Below are 18611 nucleotides of genomic sequence, written 5' to 3' on the forward strand. Positions count from 1 at the left end.
AGCAGAGAAAGGAGGAACGGGCTGGGCTGGCCTGTCTGCTGCTTTATTAGCCCTACAGCCATGTGTCCATAGAAAGGCTTAAGAGAGCCAGAGCCAGAAAGGAAGGCAAGCTGAGAGGGAGGGTTGTTTGCGCTGCAGGTAGCCGTGGGCGAGGACAGTGGTGGTGGTGACGACAAAAGCCCAGCAGAACGGCCGTGCGCAGACTGTGGCAGAGAGGCAATACTGCTGGGCACCGTCTCCAGAGAAGAGCCTGGGATGTGGGTCCAGCCATGCCAAAGACCTTTCCAGCGTGGGTATTGTTTATGGTAGACTTACATCCAGCAAAATGTGTGGAACTGGCGGGAGGTGAAGACATTATTTTGACCTACACAGAGGCACAGCTTGAGGCAGCTGCTTGAGAGAAGAGATTGAGGTGAGGATGCGCTCAGGAGCGCTTGGTCTAGTGCAGGCAGCAAATGGTGCACGGTGGGAGCCAAAGCACATTTGCCCAACTGACCTGGCTTTCATCAAAAGTGCATTTTTAATACAGCTGTATGCAAGGCTGCCTGTCTAGAAACAGAGTGTGGAGGCCAGGCTGCCAGGAGAGAAAGGAAAGGAGCAGCACCTCCAGAGAGGACTTGAGAACTTTGCAAATAACTGGGTACATTCAGATGTGTCAACATATTGAGGCAGGTTAACAGCAAGGGGGTCAAGCTGTGCAGTGGGAAGTCTTTAATTAGAGGATCCACGTCCTGGTACCCACTCTTTTAAAATGAAAGTTAGAGTGAGCAGAGAGGAGCAAAACACTCATGGCTGGAAGGTGAAGTGAGGACATTTCAGTACTTAAGGATTTACAGCATGAACTCATCCACTGCAGTTAACTTTCGAGTGTAGACGTGCCCTGAGAATCATCCAAGCTGGAACAAGATGCAGCTTTTTATCAGCAAGGGAAATTATCGACTGGAGCAGAAAAGTGTGCACAATCTTTACCTTGGGATGGGATGTTTGGTATTCATCGTGTTGTGAATCAGCCCCAATTAGATGCGCTTGATAGTGGTGACGGCAGTTGCTTTATGAGTCGGGGGGAAGATCCTTTTGTGTACAGGATACCTAGCGTCCTTATGAGACACTCCTCACATAAGAGCGTTCAGGAACTAGAAGAGCCATAGCATTCTGGACAGATCAGGAATTGGGGGGGGGGAGGAAGATGCAGGAGGGTGAGAAGGGGGAAAGCAAACAGCTAGTTACAAGGCAACAGAAGAAGACGAGAAAGGGGAAAATAAGCAAAGGTGAAAATGTGGAGAAGGAACATCCAGATTGTCAAAGGACCACATGCTGGGCATGAACTCAAATGTCCCGTGTCTTGGCCCCCTAAATACTCCCTGTTCTAACCCCATGCACGTCATGTCACACCTCTGTGTTTCAGTTCCCTTTATATGGGACAGAGATGATAACACTTCCTTGCCTTAGGGGGCAGTGAGATCCACTAAGATGGGGTGTTTTATCTTATGCTATGCAGTGTGACTCATATATAAGCACAAACATAGGTGCTCCATCTCATTAATTAACAAACCCAAGAGCAACTATGGCCTCGAGCAGACAGAAGCAGCATAGAAACCATGCAAAACAGGAGTGAGATGGGAGTAGTGGTGATCACCAGTTTGCTGTAAACTTACTTACAGCTACCTGGATTGCAAACACTCCCGCCTGTTATAGGGGAGAGGGTGAATTGTGTCTCACTTAGCGGGTTTATTTTGGCAGGAAGGTGTTTGCTTTTGTCACTGTTCTGTATGTAAATGTGCTCTTAGTTATGTGGATGAGCTGTGTCTGCTGGTTCCTGCATTCCACTGAGACTACTTGCAGATGAGTTTTTCTTGGGTGGGTGCAACTTCAGACGTGTTTGCGGATACAGGGCAAATGTCAAAAGGTTCTGTTTTCTCCCACCTGCCGTGCTCTGGGAGCACAAGCATGTACCTGCCTTATTGTGAAATAATAAATTTAAGAATATCTTTGGAACATATTTGGGTGTAATTGAGAAAAAATCTAATAGCTAAAAGAACTGTAATTTGCTCAGTTCCTGCAAGCACTGGTAGCACAGGATTTAACATGAGTCTGCGTCACGCATTTCATAAACAGTAACCACAGTGGGCTGAATCTCCCCCACAGCTGAACTTGTACAGTTTCAAATAAGGTGGTTTGTTCAACAACTGTTTTGGGAGGCAGAATTGGTCTTCATACAGTTATTAGTTTAATTGTAAAATGTCATCATGCACGAGGATCACTCTGTTCTGCCTATGTGTTCCTGTACCCAGATGTCACGGAGAGGGCATTTATACTACTTACATTGCAGGAACGTGATATACTTCAGGAATATCTGAAACATTACTGTGTCCCAACCATGATACATGGCTCACCCAGAGAGAAAAGTAGCTGGTTATCTCAACTCAGTGAGGGAATGCCCCTTCTCTTCTGCTGGCAGTGTCAAGGAAAAGTTATGCAGTGCCCGCTGTACTGGACCTGGGACCCACTGCCCACCTTTCCCCATGAATTACTCAGTCTGAGCACGTGAGGATTTCTGCCGTGCCTGACCAGATCGGCCAACAGCCAGAAGTCAGTTCCTTCTGCGCCAGTGCAGAGTCCTGGAAGGGCAGAAGGAGTTGTTTCCAGAAGTAGGCTGTCTTGGGTTTAATTTTGCAGGACCTTGATTGCAGCCCTGCAGTCTAATTCTGTGTTTCTACATGGAGCTGGGTTAATGTCGGTAGTCACTGCAAGGATCTGATTGCAGGTCTGTTTTTTTAAGTAGCATATGATGGGATCTCTTCCCATTTCCCTTTGTGCTCATACAGCCCCTAGCACCAGGATGAACAAACAGGACTTAACAGTGTTACCAACACTCCTCCCAGTCTGATTACAGCTACAGAAACTGCTCTGATGTATACAGCATGTAATATTGCATGTACAAAATGAAGCTGTAAATTGTACCCCTGAGATGGCTTGGATAAAAGATACTAACATAAGAAGAGCAGTGGTTTTTTGTTTTCTTTTCCTTTTCTGAAGCAGTGAATGCCTGTGAATTTAAGAAAAAAACTGCAAAAAAAGTGAATTACTGCAAACTGCTCATTTTAAAGAGATGACTGGAAGTTGATTGCCTGTTAATCCCGCACCTTTCTTTCCTGCAGCTTGTCACGAGTCCTGTTCCTCATGCTGGGGTGCTGCTGAGAACAATTGTTTGTCCTGCAAAGACGCATCACGCGTGCTAAAAGCAGGGCTCTGTGTGGCCAGCTGTGGACAGGGATTTTATACAAAGGATGGAATCTGCAGCGGTAAATACCTGTTTTCTTCTCCAATTGCAAGAAGCTTGAGAAATGCTCTGCAAAAAAGGAATCAATATTTCATTTAGCCCTGCAGCAGCTGTGATTTTATTCATGTCTAAGAAGCCAGATGCACCTTGTGCATAAATATCAGATGAGGAAAGCTGCTGTTTGTTTGTAAGATTATTAATTCATTTAAGCTAATCAGATGCTGAAAGGTTTAAGGTTTTTTCCTTCACTGAACAGCTTGAAAGCCTAACTGAGTAGTTTCTGAGGGCTTGACAAATCCATTTGTCTGTGGGAAGAAAAATGGCCTTTGCCAGCAGGTTTCTGTAAATTTGATTATAATTCAGCATCACAATAACTAATACCTGCACAACAGATGAGACTTGGTTGCTGGGAAGGTTTGCTGAGAAAAGGGAAGAGATGGCTGGAGGGAATTAGAAGTCTTAAGTCAAACAGATCATGAAGGGGAAAAACGTCTCAAACAAATAAAGAATCTAAAATTCGCCGCAACCATTCGGGTCAAGTCTGGGTTTCTGCTGGCAACCACCTCCAGCTGGTTTGAAGGACTGTCCAGCATAGTCAGTAGAATGATGCAGGGGTTGTCTGTCTTCATGCAGGTCTATCTGAGCCACAGCTAGCTAGAGAGGCCTTGAAACCTGGAGAATGTTGACAAAATTGTTGCTACTCTGGCAGATTCTGCATGAATTTCACTTTGACCAGGTTCACCTTTAGTTTGGTTGATGTCTATACCAGTAAATTTTACTCACCTGTGTTTTGAAGTGTGCAGGCTTGAAATCTTAAATCTGTAGCTGAAAGTCATTTAAGCTAAAAAGGAAATTTAGCTTAGATGTGGCTTGGGCATAATTTTGATTTTTATTGCCAGTGATTTCTCAAAACTGCATAGCTGTTCCTCATACCCTTCAGGATTCGGGCCTTTTGTCTTCTACCAAAAACATGCATTTTGATACCCAACCAGAGAGCTCTAAGCTGTTTTAAAGGGAGGCTGTCTGACTGGTGGAAAGAAACAAAAATTGGTTAAGTAAAATGCTTGGCTCTTCTGCATGTACGGCAACAGTAGTGCTACTGACTTAGGGAAGCCAGTTTTAGAGCACTCTTAGACTTCAGGTCAGTTAGCTTCAGAACTGACTGCCTGGGAGAATATAGACCACATGAATTGATAAGAAACATTATTACGCTTAATTTTAGATGCATTTTCACACTTAAAACTTTGACTTGAAGAAAAGGGCGGGGGGGGGGGGGGAAGAATTGCTTTTTTTTTTTCAACTTTTCTCCCATCTTTTAATTCCTGAACAGTCTGATAACTGATGCTTGTTGTACAAAGGTATGTAAAGATTTATGGGATGGTTTTCATATGTGAAATTGTTCAGAATGGTGCTGCCTGTTCACAGATGGTTGGTGAAGAGGAAGAACATTACCTGGAGGGGGTTGTGTCAGGCACGGAGGGAGTGCTGGTGTAGACCCATTTCTGGTATTTGTACTTACTCAGAGTCCTGGATGGGATACAGGTCAGTGAATACCTGTCTGCACTCACACATCTACCTCCGTGAATGTCACTACTTATTCCAGGGAACTACGAAAGGTTACTTGTGCTGGAGAGCAATGTTTAAAGATGCCTTTCTGGCAAAGAAAGGACAAGGCATGGTTTGGCTTACTTGATTTTATCTATGTGGCCAGGTTGATGCGTCTGTTGTTCTTTGCTTATTGAGTGCATTTTATTAATGAGCTGTCATCTTTGGCAGCTTGTGACCAGTTCTGTGAAACATGCTATTCAGACCAACCCAGGTGTTTGACCTGTGCTTCAGATAAGTTGTTACATGATGGGAAGTGCATTTCAGAGTGCCCAGATGGATATTTCCCAAGTAGCAACGGAAGATGCAGAGGTAAGAGGCATATTTGCATGACCTTTTGTAAGGCTCTCAAGGCACCCTCCACATGTTGTCTGCTTTTCCCCAGATGTTTACCTGGGGGGAGGGAATGTTAAGAGCACAGAAGTGCGAGTGGGGACAGGGAATTTGATTTTTTGTTTTCTTTGGTTCACTCGTGATAGATTGTTTTAAATAACCTCTTTGCCTTGCCAAGCATATTAAGACACTTTGAGATATATATTCAAAACGCTGTGTGAGTGATAGGTATTATTGTTAGTAGTTATTAATACTCGTGCACTTCTGCTCTCATTAGTTCATATAGCTGAATATCATGCCAGCTGGGAGTTTTCAGTTAGCTGGAGGAGGCTGTGGTAGTCAGCACCACAACTCTCAAGGAGAAAAAAATGGGATATTTCAGTTCTGTGTGCTCTGTTTCTTTATCAGCTTGTCATGATTCATGCTCCACATGTGAGGGACCTCTGGCCACTCACTGCACCTCCTGTTCCTTTCCTCTGGCACTGCGCTGGGGTCAGTGCCTGCAGGGCTGTGGAGAGGGTTTTTACCAGGATCACAACGTCTGCAAGGGTAAGCTATGTACTTGGAGTAATTCCCCAGCTGCTGTAAACCAGTGTATCTATATTGGCTTTTGTTGGGCTGTGCTCGGACTACCCAGCTACGATGCTGATCCTTTATCTTATGCTGAACTGGTCAATGAGTAATTCCTGTGTTTGCCTGCTGATTTTTTTCTACTTTGAGAAAAAGCAAATCTTCTCAAATACTTTCTGCTTCACACCCTCAGGATTTAGTGATCTTGGGGACTTTTTTTTTCTCTGTGTTGTTGAAATAAACGTACATTGCTTCCAAGTTTTTCTTGACACGAGTTAAGAGGTGGATGAAATTCTGCACACACCTAGTAGATTTGCTAAGACTGAGGTCATTTTTGCAGCAATGGAAAACCTGAAAGTTTGGAAGATTTAATTTATGCTTCCTACGAGCCCTTCAGACTGTCATTTCTTGATATTTCTCCTAGTGAGATTGTGTTCACCATTACGGTTCCAGAAATTAAAGGAAAATTGATTGCCTATGGCACAGTACTGCATTTTTTTCCCCACATTATTTGTTCATCAACTTTATTCAAGAAAAGGGCTGTTATTTGGGGGTGGAGGAAAAGATGTCAAAATATTTTTCTAAAATCCCTGTTCCATTATAGAAAATGCAGCACCCCATCAGTTAATGGAAAAGATTTCTTAGCTTGTGAGTTGCTGTGAAGTGTATGCTCTTTGCTAGCTCTTTGAGTATCGGACTGTCTACAGCAATACAAAACTGGAAAGAGGGATGAACAAGAGGGTCCAAACCAGTGTTTTCTTCCCTTTCTCTCTCATGTTATGACCTGATGCCCAAGTTGTTGGGCCTTGTCCATCTCTCTGAGAAAGCTGTCCTCAAAGCTGCGGCTCTGACTGCTCTCTTGACCTGTGCACAGGTTGCCACCCATCCTGCCGCACCTGCGTTGGCCCGGGGGCCTCTCGTTGCCTGCAGTGCAGGGCACCAGAGGATGTACTGCAACCTCACCAGCCCATGGAAGGAGCTGTACATGGCCTTTGCCTCTCTCACTGCCAAGCCCAGTTCTACATGGATAGCACAGGAGTTTGCAAACGTGAGTAGAGGATGGGAACGGTTGTTCAAAGCCTTCGGCACAGGGCTGCACTGGATTTTAGGTGTTGAGGGTGATCTTGTACAACGTTCAATTCTTCCGTGCTTTGAGCTCCTGTGTTTGCCTTGTGACAGTCATGAATGTTTAAACTCGGTAACTTTCAGAATGGCATATACTAGTACTTTTGAGGGAAAATATACATATAATTTGTGACTAAAGAATTCAGGTACTTTTTCTAAAACAACTGTGTTCAAGTCTGCAGAGCTTAGCTTTCTTTTCACTGAAGTTGAGAATGTGATTTTTACCACTGACTTATTCTGAAGCAGGATCAATCCTTAAATCCTTTTCAGAAAAGACTGAGCTGTCTCCTTATTAGCCCTTGGAGCAGGTCAAGACATCCCACAGCAGTCTTTTCTTTTGAGGAAGTTCTTCTGATACATGCCCTGCAGCACACATGCCATCGCTTCTCCTGAAATAGCAAGTAGGAAGCGTTTCCATGAAGGCTAAAATTTGGAATAGAGGCTAACGTGGGGATATATGTGGTTTCCCACCGCTTTGAGAGAAAACTCTTGTGGACTCAAGCGAAGAATGTTTACTGGGTAGATCCGCAAGCCAGTCTGCCTGGCTGTACAGACCTTGTGGCAGCTGGTGTGGATGTCTGTACAACAAATGTATTGCAATATCTTGAAAATGATGCAGACAGAAGCAGGCTGAGAGGTTAGACTGAGCACCTTGCGCCAGCACAGTCCACCCTAAACCTAAGGAGAAATGATACTTTCAGAAACGGCAGTGATTTCCCTGTGTGGAAAGACCAGTCATAGAGACAGTGACTCTACAGCACTTCAGTAACAGTAATAACAATAGCAACAATGCTACTGATGGCTGTTTCTTCCTGTTGAAAAAACATTTTCTAAAAGTGGGTACAATTTAAAATCCATTTATTTTGATTTTATCTCTTCATCTCAACTTGATGGAAAGAGTCTGTACAAGTTCATTTTTTTGCTCTAGGGGATCTTAAAAAAGGAAGAAGTGGCATTTTTTTTGGTGGAATGATTCCGTCTTTAACAGTGACCCACACAGCCCATAAGGTGTGCAGTGCTTTAGATTGGTTCCTGAAGGCATTAATGTAGAGCCTCCAATCCACGCAGTGGCCGTTCCTTGGCAGGTAATGGGTTTTCTTGGCTGAGTCCAGGTTACGGTATAGAAACTGAGTGAAGAATTCCATATACCACTGCCTCGGATGGGTGAACAGACTTGTACAAACAGGCCTGAGCAGAGTTCGGTGATAGTGCTGAATTATGTCATTGGGCAAGAATGCCGGCACAGCCCCATATGTTACTAGCTCTGCTGTATTAGTAACAGCATTAGAATAGTAGTTTGATTTATTGCAGAAGGGTGCGAAGATTCAAGATTTTAAACTTTGAGCTACCCCTGTAAAGTACTCATGCAAAGTTTGTAGATGCAGCTTTTCAAAAAAGTAAGTCCACAACAGATGGGTACCATGCCTACATTACCTGCGCAGAACAGAAGCACATTCACATGTAGGTTAAAATGCTGGTTTCGAAGGTTTTACCTATGTGGTGGTGAATTTCTCACCAAACCACAGAAATATCTTTATATTTTTCTAATGCTTGAGCTTTCCCTGATGAAACTGTAAGAAATTTGTCTCTGATATGACTTGAGTCACTTGAGCCAAAGATAGTCCTGGAGACGTTGCATTTGTGATGAGGATCCCTGACTTCTCTCTCTGGCTCTCTGACAGACAGCTAAGTGCCTTTCCTAGAGGGCAGGAAGCCTCTCTGTGTGTTCAACAGAGACTCACACGGTGGAACTTGTGGCCTCGAGTCACTGCTCTAATAAATACTAGGTTTTTAACGAATGAGTTTATATAGTTATTTAATCAGATTACTTAGTTTAAGATGGCTTGTTTTAGTGTCAGTACCAGTAAAGGTGAAGAAGTCTAACATTTTAACTGCACTCTTTTCATTCTTGCTGAATCATCCTTGTAATGAGCATTCACTTCGCTAGCTGTGAAGTCAGGTGGCAAGCCCACCTCTATGTATATTTGCTCTTACTGCTCCAGAATGGCTGGTGATAACCATGCAGTGATGCTGGATAGAAAATCCTTCCCGGAGTAACTGTAGGGTAATAGTGAAAGATGATTTCAGAATCTGGTAAGTTTGCAGAAGCCCAGAGCTCTTTCAGGGAGGTGAACGGTATTACACGGTGTTGTGCATCTCAGCTTTCCATTTCAGTAATGAATTGTGTGGGTGCAAAGAAAGATTAAATATGCAGCTATCTGTGGTTGCTCCTTATCTTCAAGAAGTGTGCTATCCAGCCTTCGTACTCCTGCCCTTTCTACCTTTCGCAAGCAGAGAATCCTGTAAAGGAAATACCTTCCTGTCGTCCCTGGGGAGAAAGCAGTCTAGCCATACTCTAGGACAGTAACGACCAAGCTAAGCTAGAACTAATTTGGCTCTCTCTGTCTTCTTTTTTTTCTCTTCCCTGCAGAGTGCCACTCCTCCTGTGCAGGCTGTGTGGGGAACACTTCCCAGGACTGTACGGCTTGTCTGTCTTCCCACGTCCTGCTTGAAGGCAGATGCCTCTCTGAGTGCCCAGAGGGGCTGTTCAGCCACAAAGATCGCTGCTACTGTGAGTGCATAGTGCACGCACCTGCAGTTTATACTACTGAATTTCATTGCATGCACGTTTTGTAATGCATTTCTCAATGTAATTAGAGATGCTGTCAGTTTTATATGAGGCTATTTAAGTATTTTCAGGGGAGAATAGGATGGTCCAATTTCAGGAAATGGAATCTCCTCCTAATGGGAGAGAGGCGTACACATTGAATCATAAAGTATAACCAGTTTTGCTCCTCTGGACTGTTTCCCTGAAGATATTTTGCATTTCATTTCAGTAGGCTTGGATGATGTTCCTAGCCAGTGCACTGTGGCAAAAGAAGTCTTTACTGGACAACGCTGAAAAATGGTCTGCTTTTATTAGGCTAGATAAGAATATTGTCCATATGAATTAGCTTTATTTTTTAATCCACTTTTGGCTGTAGGGCTGAGTTTAGAAGGAAGGAATTCTGCAGGTGCAGGAGAAAAGCCATTACATCTATGAATATGCCTGATCGGTAGTGGGGACAGCATTATTTATTTTTGTCTCAGCCTTGCCCACAAGTGGCCTTCATTTAGCTTGTTTGATCTCATCTAAGCAGATGACTGTGACTACTGACCTTCTGAGTGACTGGAATGATTAAATCCTGTTTGCCACTTGCAGAAAATGGCGGCTTTTAGAGTATGCCGCCATTCATTATGAGCTGCTAAGTACAATGGGTGAGGAAACGCAGGCCTTTGAAATCTAATTAGTCCCTTCAAAGTCATCTGAAAGTTGTCTGCTGTTTTATAATTGGGTCAGGCATCCATGTATCTGTTCTGGCAGTAGGAGAAATTTACTGGTCTCTTCCCTGGGAGGCCTCAAATTTAGAGAGAGAAACCTCTTCTGAAGTCCATTGCTCTATTTATTCAATTTACTCACCCAAGGAACAACTCTATAAATACATTTATTTGGCAGGCCTTTGTAAAGATTCATCAATTTTGAGGTTGTGCGCTGCCACCTTAGAGCTGAGGTAACTGCTGAATGCTGCATTATGCGCTTTCAGGCTTATGTAAATGTCTTAGAAACAAAATTTCAGTGTCAGGAAGGAGGCATCTTTCTGTATGCTGCCAGCTTAGATCTCCTGCAGTTTTTGAACAGTGAAGCTCAGTTAATATAGGTGTGTCTAGAAAATTGATTCTTCCTTTTGAACACTGAATTCATGAGCATGATATCTGAAAAGCTGAGAAGGTGGTGGGACATGACGTGCTAGGTCTTAAGCACCGGAGCCTTATGCTGTGGCAGCTGCGAAATACCCAGCTTCCGTGTGGGGAGTGAGCAATTGTATGTAGCCTGAGGGAATCCTGAGGTGGGAGATTTTTCAAGTTGTGTGCTTTTCTTTGTAGAAGAGCTTTAAAAGTAGCTTTTAAGATTTTTTTTTTTTTTTTTTTTTTTTTACAGATCATTAGCCGTAGTATTTCTGTCTCCCTCAGATCTGTAGCATGGAAATCCTGGAAATACAGCATCTGTCGTTAAAGGCGCAAGGATTTTGAGCAATCTTAACCACTTTTTCTGCAGTCTTTTTGTTGATCTTTTAGCAGATGGAATAGCTAATGAGCTGACACGGCATTCAGGTTTTGTAGGTTTCAGTTTGGGAGGGCTTTGTGCCAAAATCATTCCTGGATTTTCCACTCGTGAATATCAAACTCATGCCGCTGTGATGTTCATACAGTCCCAAGATGTTTAATTTTTGATGGATTTTTTTTGTTGTTAATTTGACCAGGGAAATGGTGGAGTTACTATCCTTGGAGGTGTTCAAAAAACACGTAGATGTGGCACTTCAGGACATAGTTTAGTGGGCATGGTGGTATTGCGTTGACAGTTGGACTCGATGATCTTAAAGGCCTTTTCCAACCTGAACAATTCTATGATTCTATGTCCCCTGTACATCCCACTCTCTTTCTTATGTGCACAAGCATATGGTGGAGGGAGGAATAAAAGGGCCACTCTCTTTATATTTTATGTTTTGTATAGATCTATACCTTGATTAATGCAGAGAACAAATCACATTTTTAAATTGACAACTCATTTATCATCTTGTTTATTCAAAATGAGGATGTAAGAGCCTTCCAAACCACAAATCTGCAGTCACTGATGCTATTAGATCATTTTTTGTCTGTGTTTTCTAGGAGTAAATGATTATTGTAGGGGCTGGCTCTCTGGGGAGAGGAGAGTGTAAGGTGGACTATACCAAGAGCGTAACAAGTGTTGATTTTCTTACCCAGCCTGTCACCCATCCTGCAAGACGTGTCGTGGCCCTTCTGATTTGGAGTGCTTAACCTGCCATCCCCATGCAACCCTAGCTAGTGGAAAGTGCAGAACTAGCTGCAAGGAAGAGCAGTATCTCAACCTGGTGGGATATTGTGTGGGTAAGTAAGAGGAGATGGCATGGGTCATACAGTGTGGTGATCTTTCTGTGGCATTAACCAGCTACTTGAGCACACACCATGAAGAAAACAGAATTCCTGTTATGAGTAAAATGTCACACAGGTGAAAATACCATGAGGAAACTCTCCAGTGTGCATAGTATATAGCAAAGCCGCTTGCCACTCCTGCTATACATATCTTCACTAGAGCTGCATGAAGTCAATTGCAAATTGTGAAGGCAGGCAGTAGGGAGAGGGAGACAAGGCTCTCCTTTGCCAGGTTTTCTGCTGCATGGTTTGGTGTGAAGACTTGAGATCACATGTATAGAGCAGTATGTCTGGGAATCATCAGAGCATTCGTATACTTATTAATATCATAATGAACACGCTTTTAACAATAGGATGGGCTGCAGCTCTGCTCTGCTGAGCAGCTATGTGCTTACCTTTGCCAGGCCAAGCACTTATTATCTGTGTCTTGCTCCAGTCTGGACTTTACAGCGTACTGCCTGTCACTGTAGAGCCAAGCCTCGGGGACCCAGAGCCAGGAAAGCTGCTTAGGTCCTGCACAGAGCTTCAGTAAAGTGAGTTAAGGAAACATTTGTGATTCGAGAAGCAGTTTATGGGGCCCTAAAGAAAAATTGGCACAGCTAGCATTGCCGTGCGCATTTTTGGGAGGTAATAGGATTTCTGTATAGGGGTTATACTTTGTGGGTGCTCGGTGCCCACCCTTAAGCCTATCATCAGAAGACACAGGTTGCATTTATCTGTTTAAAAAGAAAAATTGCTTTTAATCCATCACCCAGACATGTGTAAACATACCCTGGGTACTGCTCCAACAATTTCTGAGCTTTATCAGGCCATTTTTTCCTTTATCAAAAAAGATACAGTGTGTGAGGCTTAATCTAGGCTGAACAGTTCCAAATGAGATAAGGAATCATAAGAAAAGGGAAAAATGCATTAGATGTAATAAATATATCCATTGAGAGGGTATTGTTCTCAATTTAGTATAGATGATTCCCCTTCACAGAGACTTCTTTTTGCTTACATATATGTGTTGTGGGTTTTTTTATGAAAGACTTGTTTCTTTGCTCTCCACAGATTAATTTTATGAACCATTTCTTCATCTTCCTTTTAAACAACAGTTATTGTTTTGTCTGCAGAGACAAAGGGGGGGGGAACAAAGTATCTGAGGAGTATGAAAATATCCTAAAACCATTGTACAGCTCCTTAGGTATACAAGAAATCAGGTTGGGGAATCAAGATGTTTCATACAGTCAAGTAATTACAGTATGGAAATAGTTCAGCATTTCAGTGTAAAGAGCTGTCTTTGCCCTGTAAAATTTTAGGGGCTACAATGATACTTACTAATGTCCTGTCACATCATAGCTGTATGCACTTTGTTTCTTGCACCTTATTTTCCCATTACTTTGCGTTATGCTTCCTACAAAAAAAGGCTGGTGGAAATGTGATCTTCCAGCTGTAAATTTCATTGGAAAAACTTAGTACCATTTATCATAAACCAGGATTCTTTCTGAGGGGGGGTTTACTCTGCCGCTTGCTGTGTGCTATGTGCTTTAACTATCCCTTTTAGACTGCTGTTACCTGTAAGTTTGGCAAGGTGTCATGGAGCAATAAGTGTGCTCCCCAAATCCCAGGGGATTAGGTAGATGACACAGTGCCTGGCAATAATGAGGAGCAGAAATTGGAAACAATGGACTCACTCAGGCAATGTGGAGGGCAAGGTTTGACCTCCAGGCGCACTACGCTGACAGTGGTGAATCATCTGCAAAGAACCTTGCTTGGCTTTCTGGGCTCCAAAGCAATTGCTGTCTGGTGGTGCATCCTTTCCCTGCAGACCAACAAGCTTTATTTCAAAGCCCTGTAGGTCAGGAACATAGTCCACTGTTTGGAGACTTGCCTTCTCCAAGTAGAAACACGTTTTCAAGGCTTAGTTCACAGTGCCTGGCATCACTGAGTGTCAGTATTGAGTGTTTGGATCTGTACTCCCAAAACAGGAGAGAAGGCTTTCCAGGTGCAACGTAGTAAGAGCGTAAGGAGACACCTTTCCTCCTCCCAGCTCTGACCTTAGTCTTGCTGTGTGACTCACGTCAGTCCTGCCTTCGAGAGACCAGTACAGCTATTCCTTGTAAGATGGGAACCTTTAATGTTCACATGGTCTTGCACATATAGATGCATTGATGTTTCTTTGTCTAACCGAAGTTTTGAAAATCCTTGTAGAGGAACATAGTTATTTGTTGCCTTTAAAAAAAAAGTTGTGCTTTGGTCTCAGATCTGCAGTCTGAAGTGTGTGCCAAATTTATGTCTGATGTTTAAGCAAAAGATGTGTGTTGCCAGTTCTGCTAGAGATAAAGAGCTCCACATCCAGGTTGTTAAATTTCACTCATTCTTATTCAGTACTGATTGAAACGCTAAATTTGCCCTTGCAAGTTATTAATTACCAGTTAAAGAGCAGCTGTCCCATAAAAGAGAACATTAAAACCCCGACACTTGCATAATATATGATTTGCATCAGAATCTAACAAAGCTTTTTCCTTTGCTTCCCAAAGCAATTATTTTTTTACAATTATCTTCCCATTTATCTTTAATTCCCGACCCTCCAGGCAGAACTCTGTTACGACTTATAGGGACTGCTGTGCATTATAGCCACCTGTCATACTTTATGGACCTGCAGGCGAAAATCTTTCATACAGGATGGAGAAAACCAACTGTCACTTGAAACTGTTGCCTGTGAATTAATGTTGTTGTTGTACATGTTACCTGAATGAGGATTGGAACATTTGCCTTGTTAATAGAAAAAGAGATCTTGTTTTCAGCAGTTTATCAAATAAGCTTTCAAATGTAAACAAAAGAAAGACAAAATGGCCTCAAGTTTCAAAAGATCAATGATTTTCTAAGCTCTGGTTTGGGCATGCTGAATTTGTGCCAATTTTCTTTGAGAGTGCTCAATTGATTAATTTTATAGCTAAAGTGTATGTACAGGAATGTGTGGCTTTAGCAGTCCCCTGTTGAGTCTCAGGGCTTCTGTGTTTTGTGTTTTGCCAGTTTGAAAACAGTCTTTGATTTCCCTCTCCCTCTTATCCAAGACAACTTCAGCTTCAGGAAATATTGCAGTCACCAGTCTAAAAAATAGCAGTCGCTAAAACTGTTGTCCTGTTCATAAAATCCTGCCTTTACTTTTCTGATTTGAATATATCATATGCCTGTCTTGAGGTTTCCTCGTTGATCTTCTCCTGACTCGGTGGAAGGGCAATTAGAAAAATCCAGAGGGACTGCGCAGTGGCCGAAGCAAGGGGTTCACAGACTGAGCTCTACTGGGTGCTCAGCTAAGGCGTAAAAGGATGCAAAGGACTACCTACCAGAATTAGTAGCAATGGCAGCTGGCATGAAATGAAACTCAAAACACCCACAGATACAGTATCCCCCAGGGTCCTATCTTAACTTCCAGCTACATCTTCCTTGAAAGGGAACTCCCAATCCCCATGTTCAGCTGCTCAGGCTCTTGCTTCCTTAGGTTGTGTGCAGTTGTGAAAATGTTCCAAGATAAATCAGAAGAGCTTGCTCAGGAGGATGCCTGTAACAAGCCTTTCTGCCTTGCTCTTAAAATTCCAGAAAGGACACTCTGACAACAAGAAATACATTCAGCTCCTTGTAAAATTAATGAGCTGTTGCCGTACTCTAAGCGAGACATTGATATCATCACAAAGAGATGGAGTTTTGCTGAGCAGAGCAAGAGGGAAATTGGGGGCTTAGCTCCACTTAGTCACTGGCATGCAACCTTCTACAGAATTTAACAGCTGAGCTGCCGGAGGAGGAAAACAGAAGATCATTTCCCTACTTTGGTGCGGGCTCATTTGTGCCAGGCACCATCCAGCTGGATTTCCCACTTTATGCTGTGCAGGGAAGCTCCCACCCTTTTCAGAAGATGCAAGCAGATCCCTGCAAACGTGGTTGCATTTCACCAGGAGTTCACCTCACTTGTTTGTGTGACAAATTCCCTTTTGTGTCTTTTAAAGCAGAGGCAAAAAAAACCCTCCAACAACCAAATCAAACCAAAAATCATGGTCAGTGCTAGGCGTCCTTCAGAATCAACCATATTGGTTTTCTTTCTGGATTTACTGTAAGGTGCTAGAGAATGTTTGCATGCTGACATGCCTGTAAATTGCATGGTGTTTTAAGTACTGATTTAAACTACTGCTCTGTTGTAAACCTCATACTTTACCTTAGAGTGTAGTACGAAACTTGCATCAGGAAATTTTTTTCTAAAGAGCCCTTAAGAGGGGAGGTGTATTTAAACAGTACAAGTGGTTGATTGCTTAGCAAATGGTGGAAGTGAGAGGTAGAAATGCCTCTGGTTTCCTTTATGAGCATTCACAAACACTTTAGAGATGATTTTGTCTCCCCAAACAGCCTTCTTTGTCTTGACAGACAAGTGAACAATTTATAATAGATACTTTCCATATAGGAAGGGCACTATTTTCTTTGTTTTCTTGGCTTGCTAAGAGAAAGCTAAAGAGGGTGTGGAAGTAAAGTAACTCTGGAAATGGAAATCTGTGTAAGTAATTGTATTATACTTTACAATGAACATTACTTTATAGGAAGGTCAGTGATAGGTAAGGTGGTTGGGGTGTTTTTTGCGTAGAGGTGAATTGACAAGGAGGAAATTAGAGCCAGTTGAAAGGGTAGCAGGAAAAAGTTTTATTTGGACAGTGGGAGGCAAGTCAGTAGTCTCAAAAAGATGGGAAGGGAGGCATTGGGACTATGAGCAAGGTGGTGACATGCTGCACTGAAGAATCAGGTTTGGACACTGGAAGAAGTCTAAGGGAATTAAGTAACTGTGTCGCACTGACCTGTAACAAACACGGGACGTGAAGCCTCTGAAAACCCAAAGCCCAGGGGCAGTAACTTGCCTGCTAGCTGTGCTGGAGTGGAGATTGACAGGGAGAAGGCAGAAGCAGGAAACGAATATGGCTGTGCGGTATTACTGAGAAGCATAAGGAAAACACTCTGCTTCTGGTAGTCCTTGCTTCAAAGGGAGCCTGCAGTGAAAAATTTAAATAATCTTTTCCAAAACAAAGCACTTCAGTTCTTCCTTTACTCTCTCACTAGTTCCCCAATGTCCCTCAAATTCACCATAAGCATCGGTTCTGGGGGGTTTTTTTGGTGTTGTGTGCTCTTTGATCTCCAGGCTTGCCGAGGAACAAGAGAGTGATGGGGCTGATTTATCCTAAAACAGTAGCTGAGAAAAAGAACTCTTTCAATATATAGGAGCAAACACAGAGGCTGTAAAGAGAAGCCTCTACTGCAACAGCACCTAGTTTTGTAGATACTTGGCTTTTTAAACGTTAGTTTGGGAGAGTCTAGTTATTTACAGTAGATACGGGTTATTTGGACACCCTACATTTTCTCTGTCTCATTTTTATGCTCTGTTTATGGAACCTATTGACCATACACAGTGAGTTTGGTTACTTATTATATCTACCAAAGCTCTGTATTAGAGACCAGTGACTCCGGCAAGAGATTAACTGGAGGAGTATTATTTTAACAATAAGGGGAGTAGACACATTGCCAGGTAAACGTGGAAGCATGAGAAACTAATTGGATTTATGTTAATTTTATTGAATATAAGTGCATGAAACTCTTCAGCCGACCTCCAGTCCTGTGCATACAAATTACATATGGTGCTCAGGGCCTTTTGGATGATATTTTAGTCCTTGCTCTCTACAGTGACCTGCGTGTGATCCTTTCTGGCTTCAGTGAGGCTACAGATAGATGGCAGGTCTTTCCAGTCTGATATCAGCACAGGTTTGGGATCTTTGGCTGTAAAGACTTATGGGATGATGCCTTGGGTATTGAGTTCTTCTCCTGTGCAGTCAGAAGCTGCAGTGTGATAACCCCTGTAAGCTGTAACACCTCTGAGGAGGTTTTGAGAATTGTCACTGAGTTTGGGAGCATGACCTCATGTGCTGCTTTTCTTTTTTTAGAACTGTCCTGACAGTGATGGATTAAGAACCTGCAGGGTCACTGTCTTAAGCATAATGTTTCTTCTCACACACCTTTACCTCCCCTCTGGCTGTTAATTCCTCATCCGCAAGGCTGAGAGTGTGGGGCAGAAACTAGGTAGATTATATGTCCTGTAAAGTCAGGAGGTGGAGGAGGCAGCTGCTTTAAGGACTTTGAATCCCTGCATGCAGTCAGAATTGCAGTAATTTCTGAGCTGCATCTGTGCTTTTCCAGCAGTGTTTGCTAAGAATCATCTGTGTGTGACGTACAGGAGAAGTCAAGCTAGGGTTAGACTCCAGTCACTATTATAGTCTTGCAGGTATGGATGCAGAATTCCCCTGGACTCCAATGTGAGCCTGTCTTCAGCTTGTAAAATTAGATTGCCTGACAATCTGTAGTAATGCTGTTGGAAGAGACAAAAGACAGAAAGTTGAACCTTCAGCAGAAATCTGACAAGAGGCCAGGTAATCAAATCAAGCCTCATTATTACATTTCTTTCAAGACAGTTGTCATTTCCTTTATAATTTTCCGAATTACCACAATGAGGATTAATTTGGCTTCCAGGTTTCCTTACACTGCACTGTTGTGCGTACAAAAGGCTTGTTGTAAAACCTTTTGAAGCACCTAAGTTCAGGCAGAGGTCAGGAGACATAAGCTTGTGTGCTCCTGGGGAAAAATGAAAAAAGGAAAAGGTTTTGAGGCACTCATGCAACTCTGAATGCTGCTCTTGGCT

General features: G+C 42.9%; 1 protein-coding gene across 1 annotated transcript in view; it reads left to right on the forward strand.

Moving 5' to 3' along the window:
* The window catches only part of FRAS1 (Fraser extracellular matrix complex subunit 1), a 172946-nt gene that overhangs the window by 83599 nt on the left and 70736 nt on the right, over positions 1–18611 (forward strand). The window contains exons 16-21 of the mRNA XM_010575600.1: positions 3159–3302; positions 5057–5197; positions 5627–5767; positions 6663–6836; positions 9345–9485; positions 11717–11860. Of these exons, the coding sequence (XP_010573902.1) occupies positions 3159–3302; positions 5057–5197; positions 5627–5767; positions 6663–6836; positions 9345–9485; positions 11717–11860 (885 nt within the window). The remainder of the gene's footprint in view (positions 1–3158; positions 3303–5056; positions 5198–5626; positions 5768–6662; positions 6837–9344; positions 9486–11716; positions 11861–18611) is intronic.

Source organism: Haliaeetus leucocephalus, unplaced genomic scaffold (genome assembly GCF_000737465.1).
Source record: "Haliaeetus leucocephalus isolate CR32 unplaced genomic scaffold, Haliaeetus_leucocephalus-4.0 Scaffold484, whole genome shotgun sequence".
Lineage (NCBI taxonomy): Eukaryota > Metazoa > Chordata > Aves > Accipitriformes > Accipitridae > Haliaeetus > Haliaeetus leucocephalus.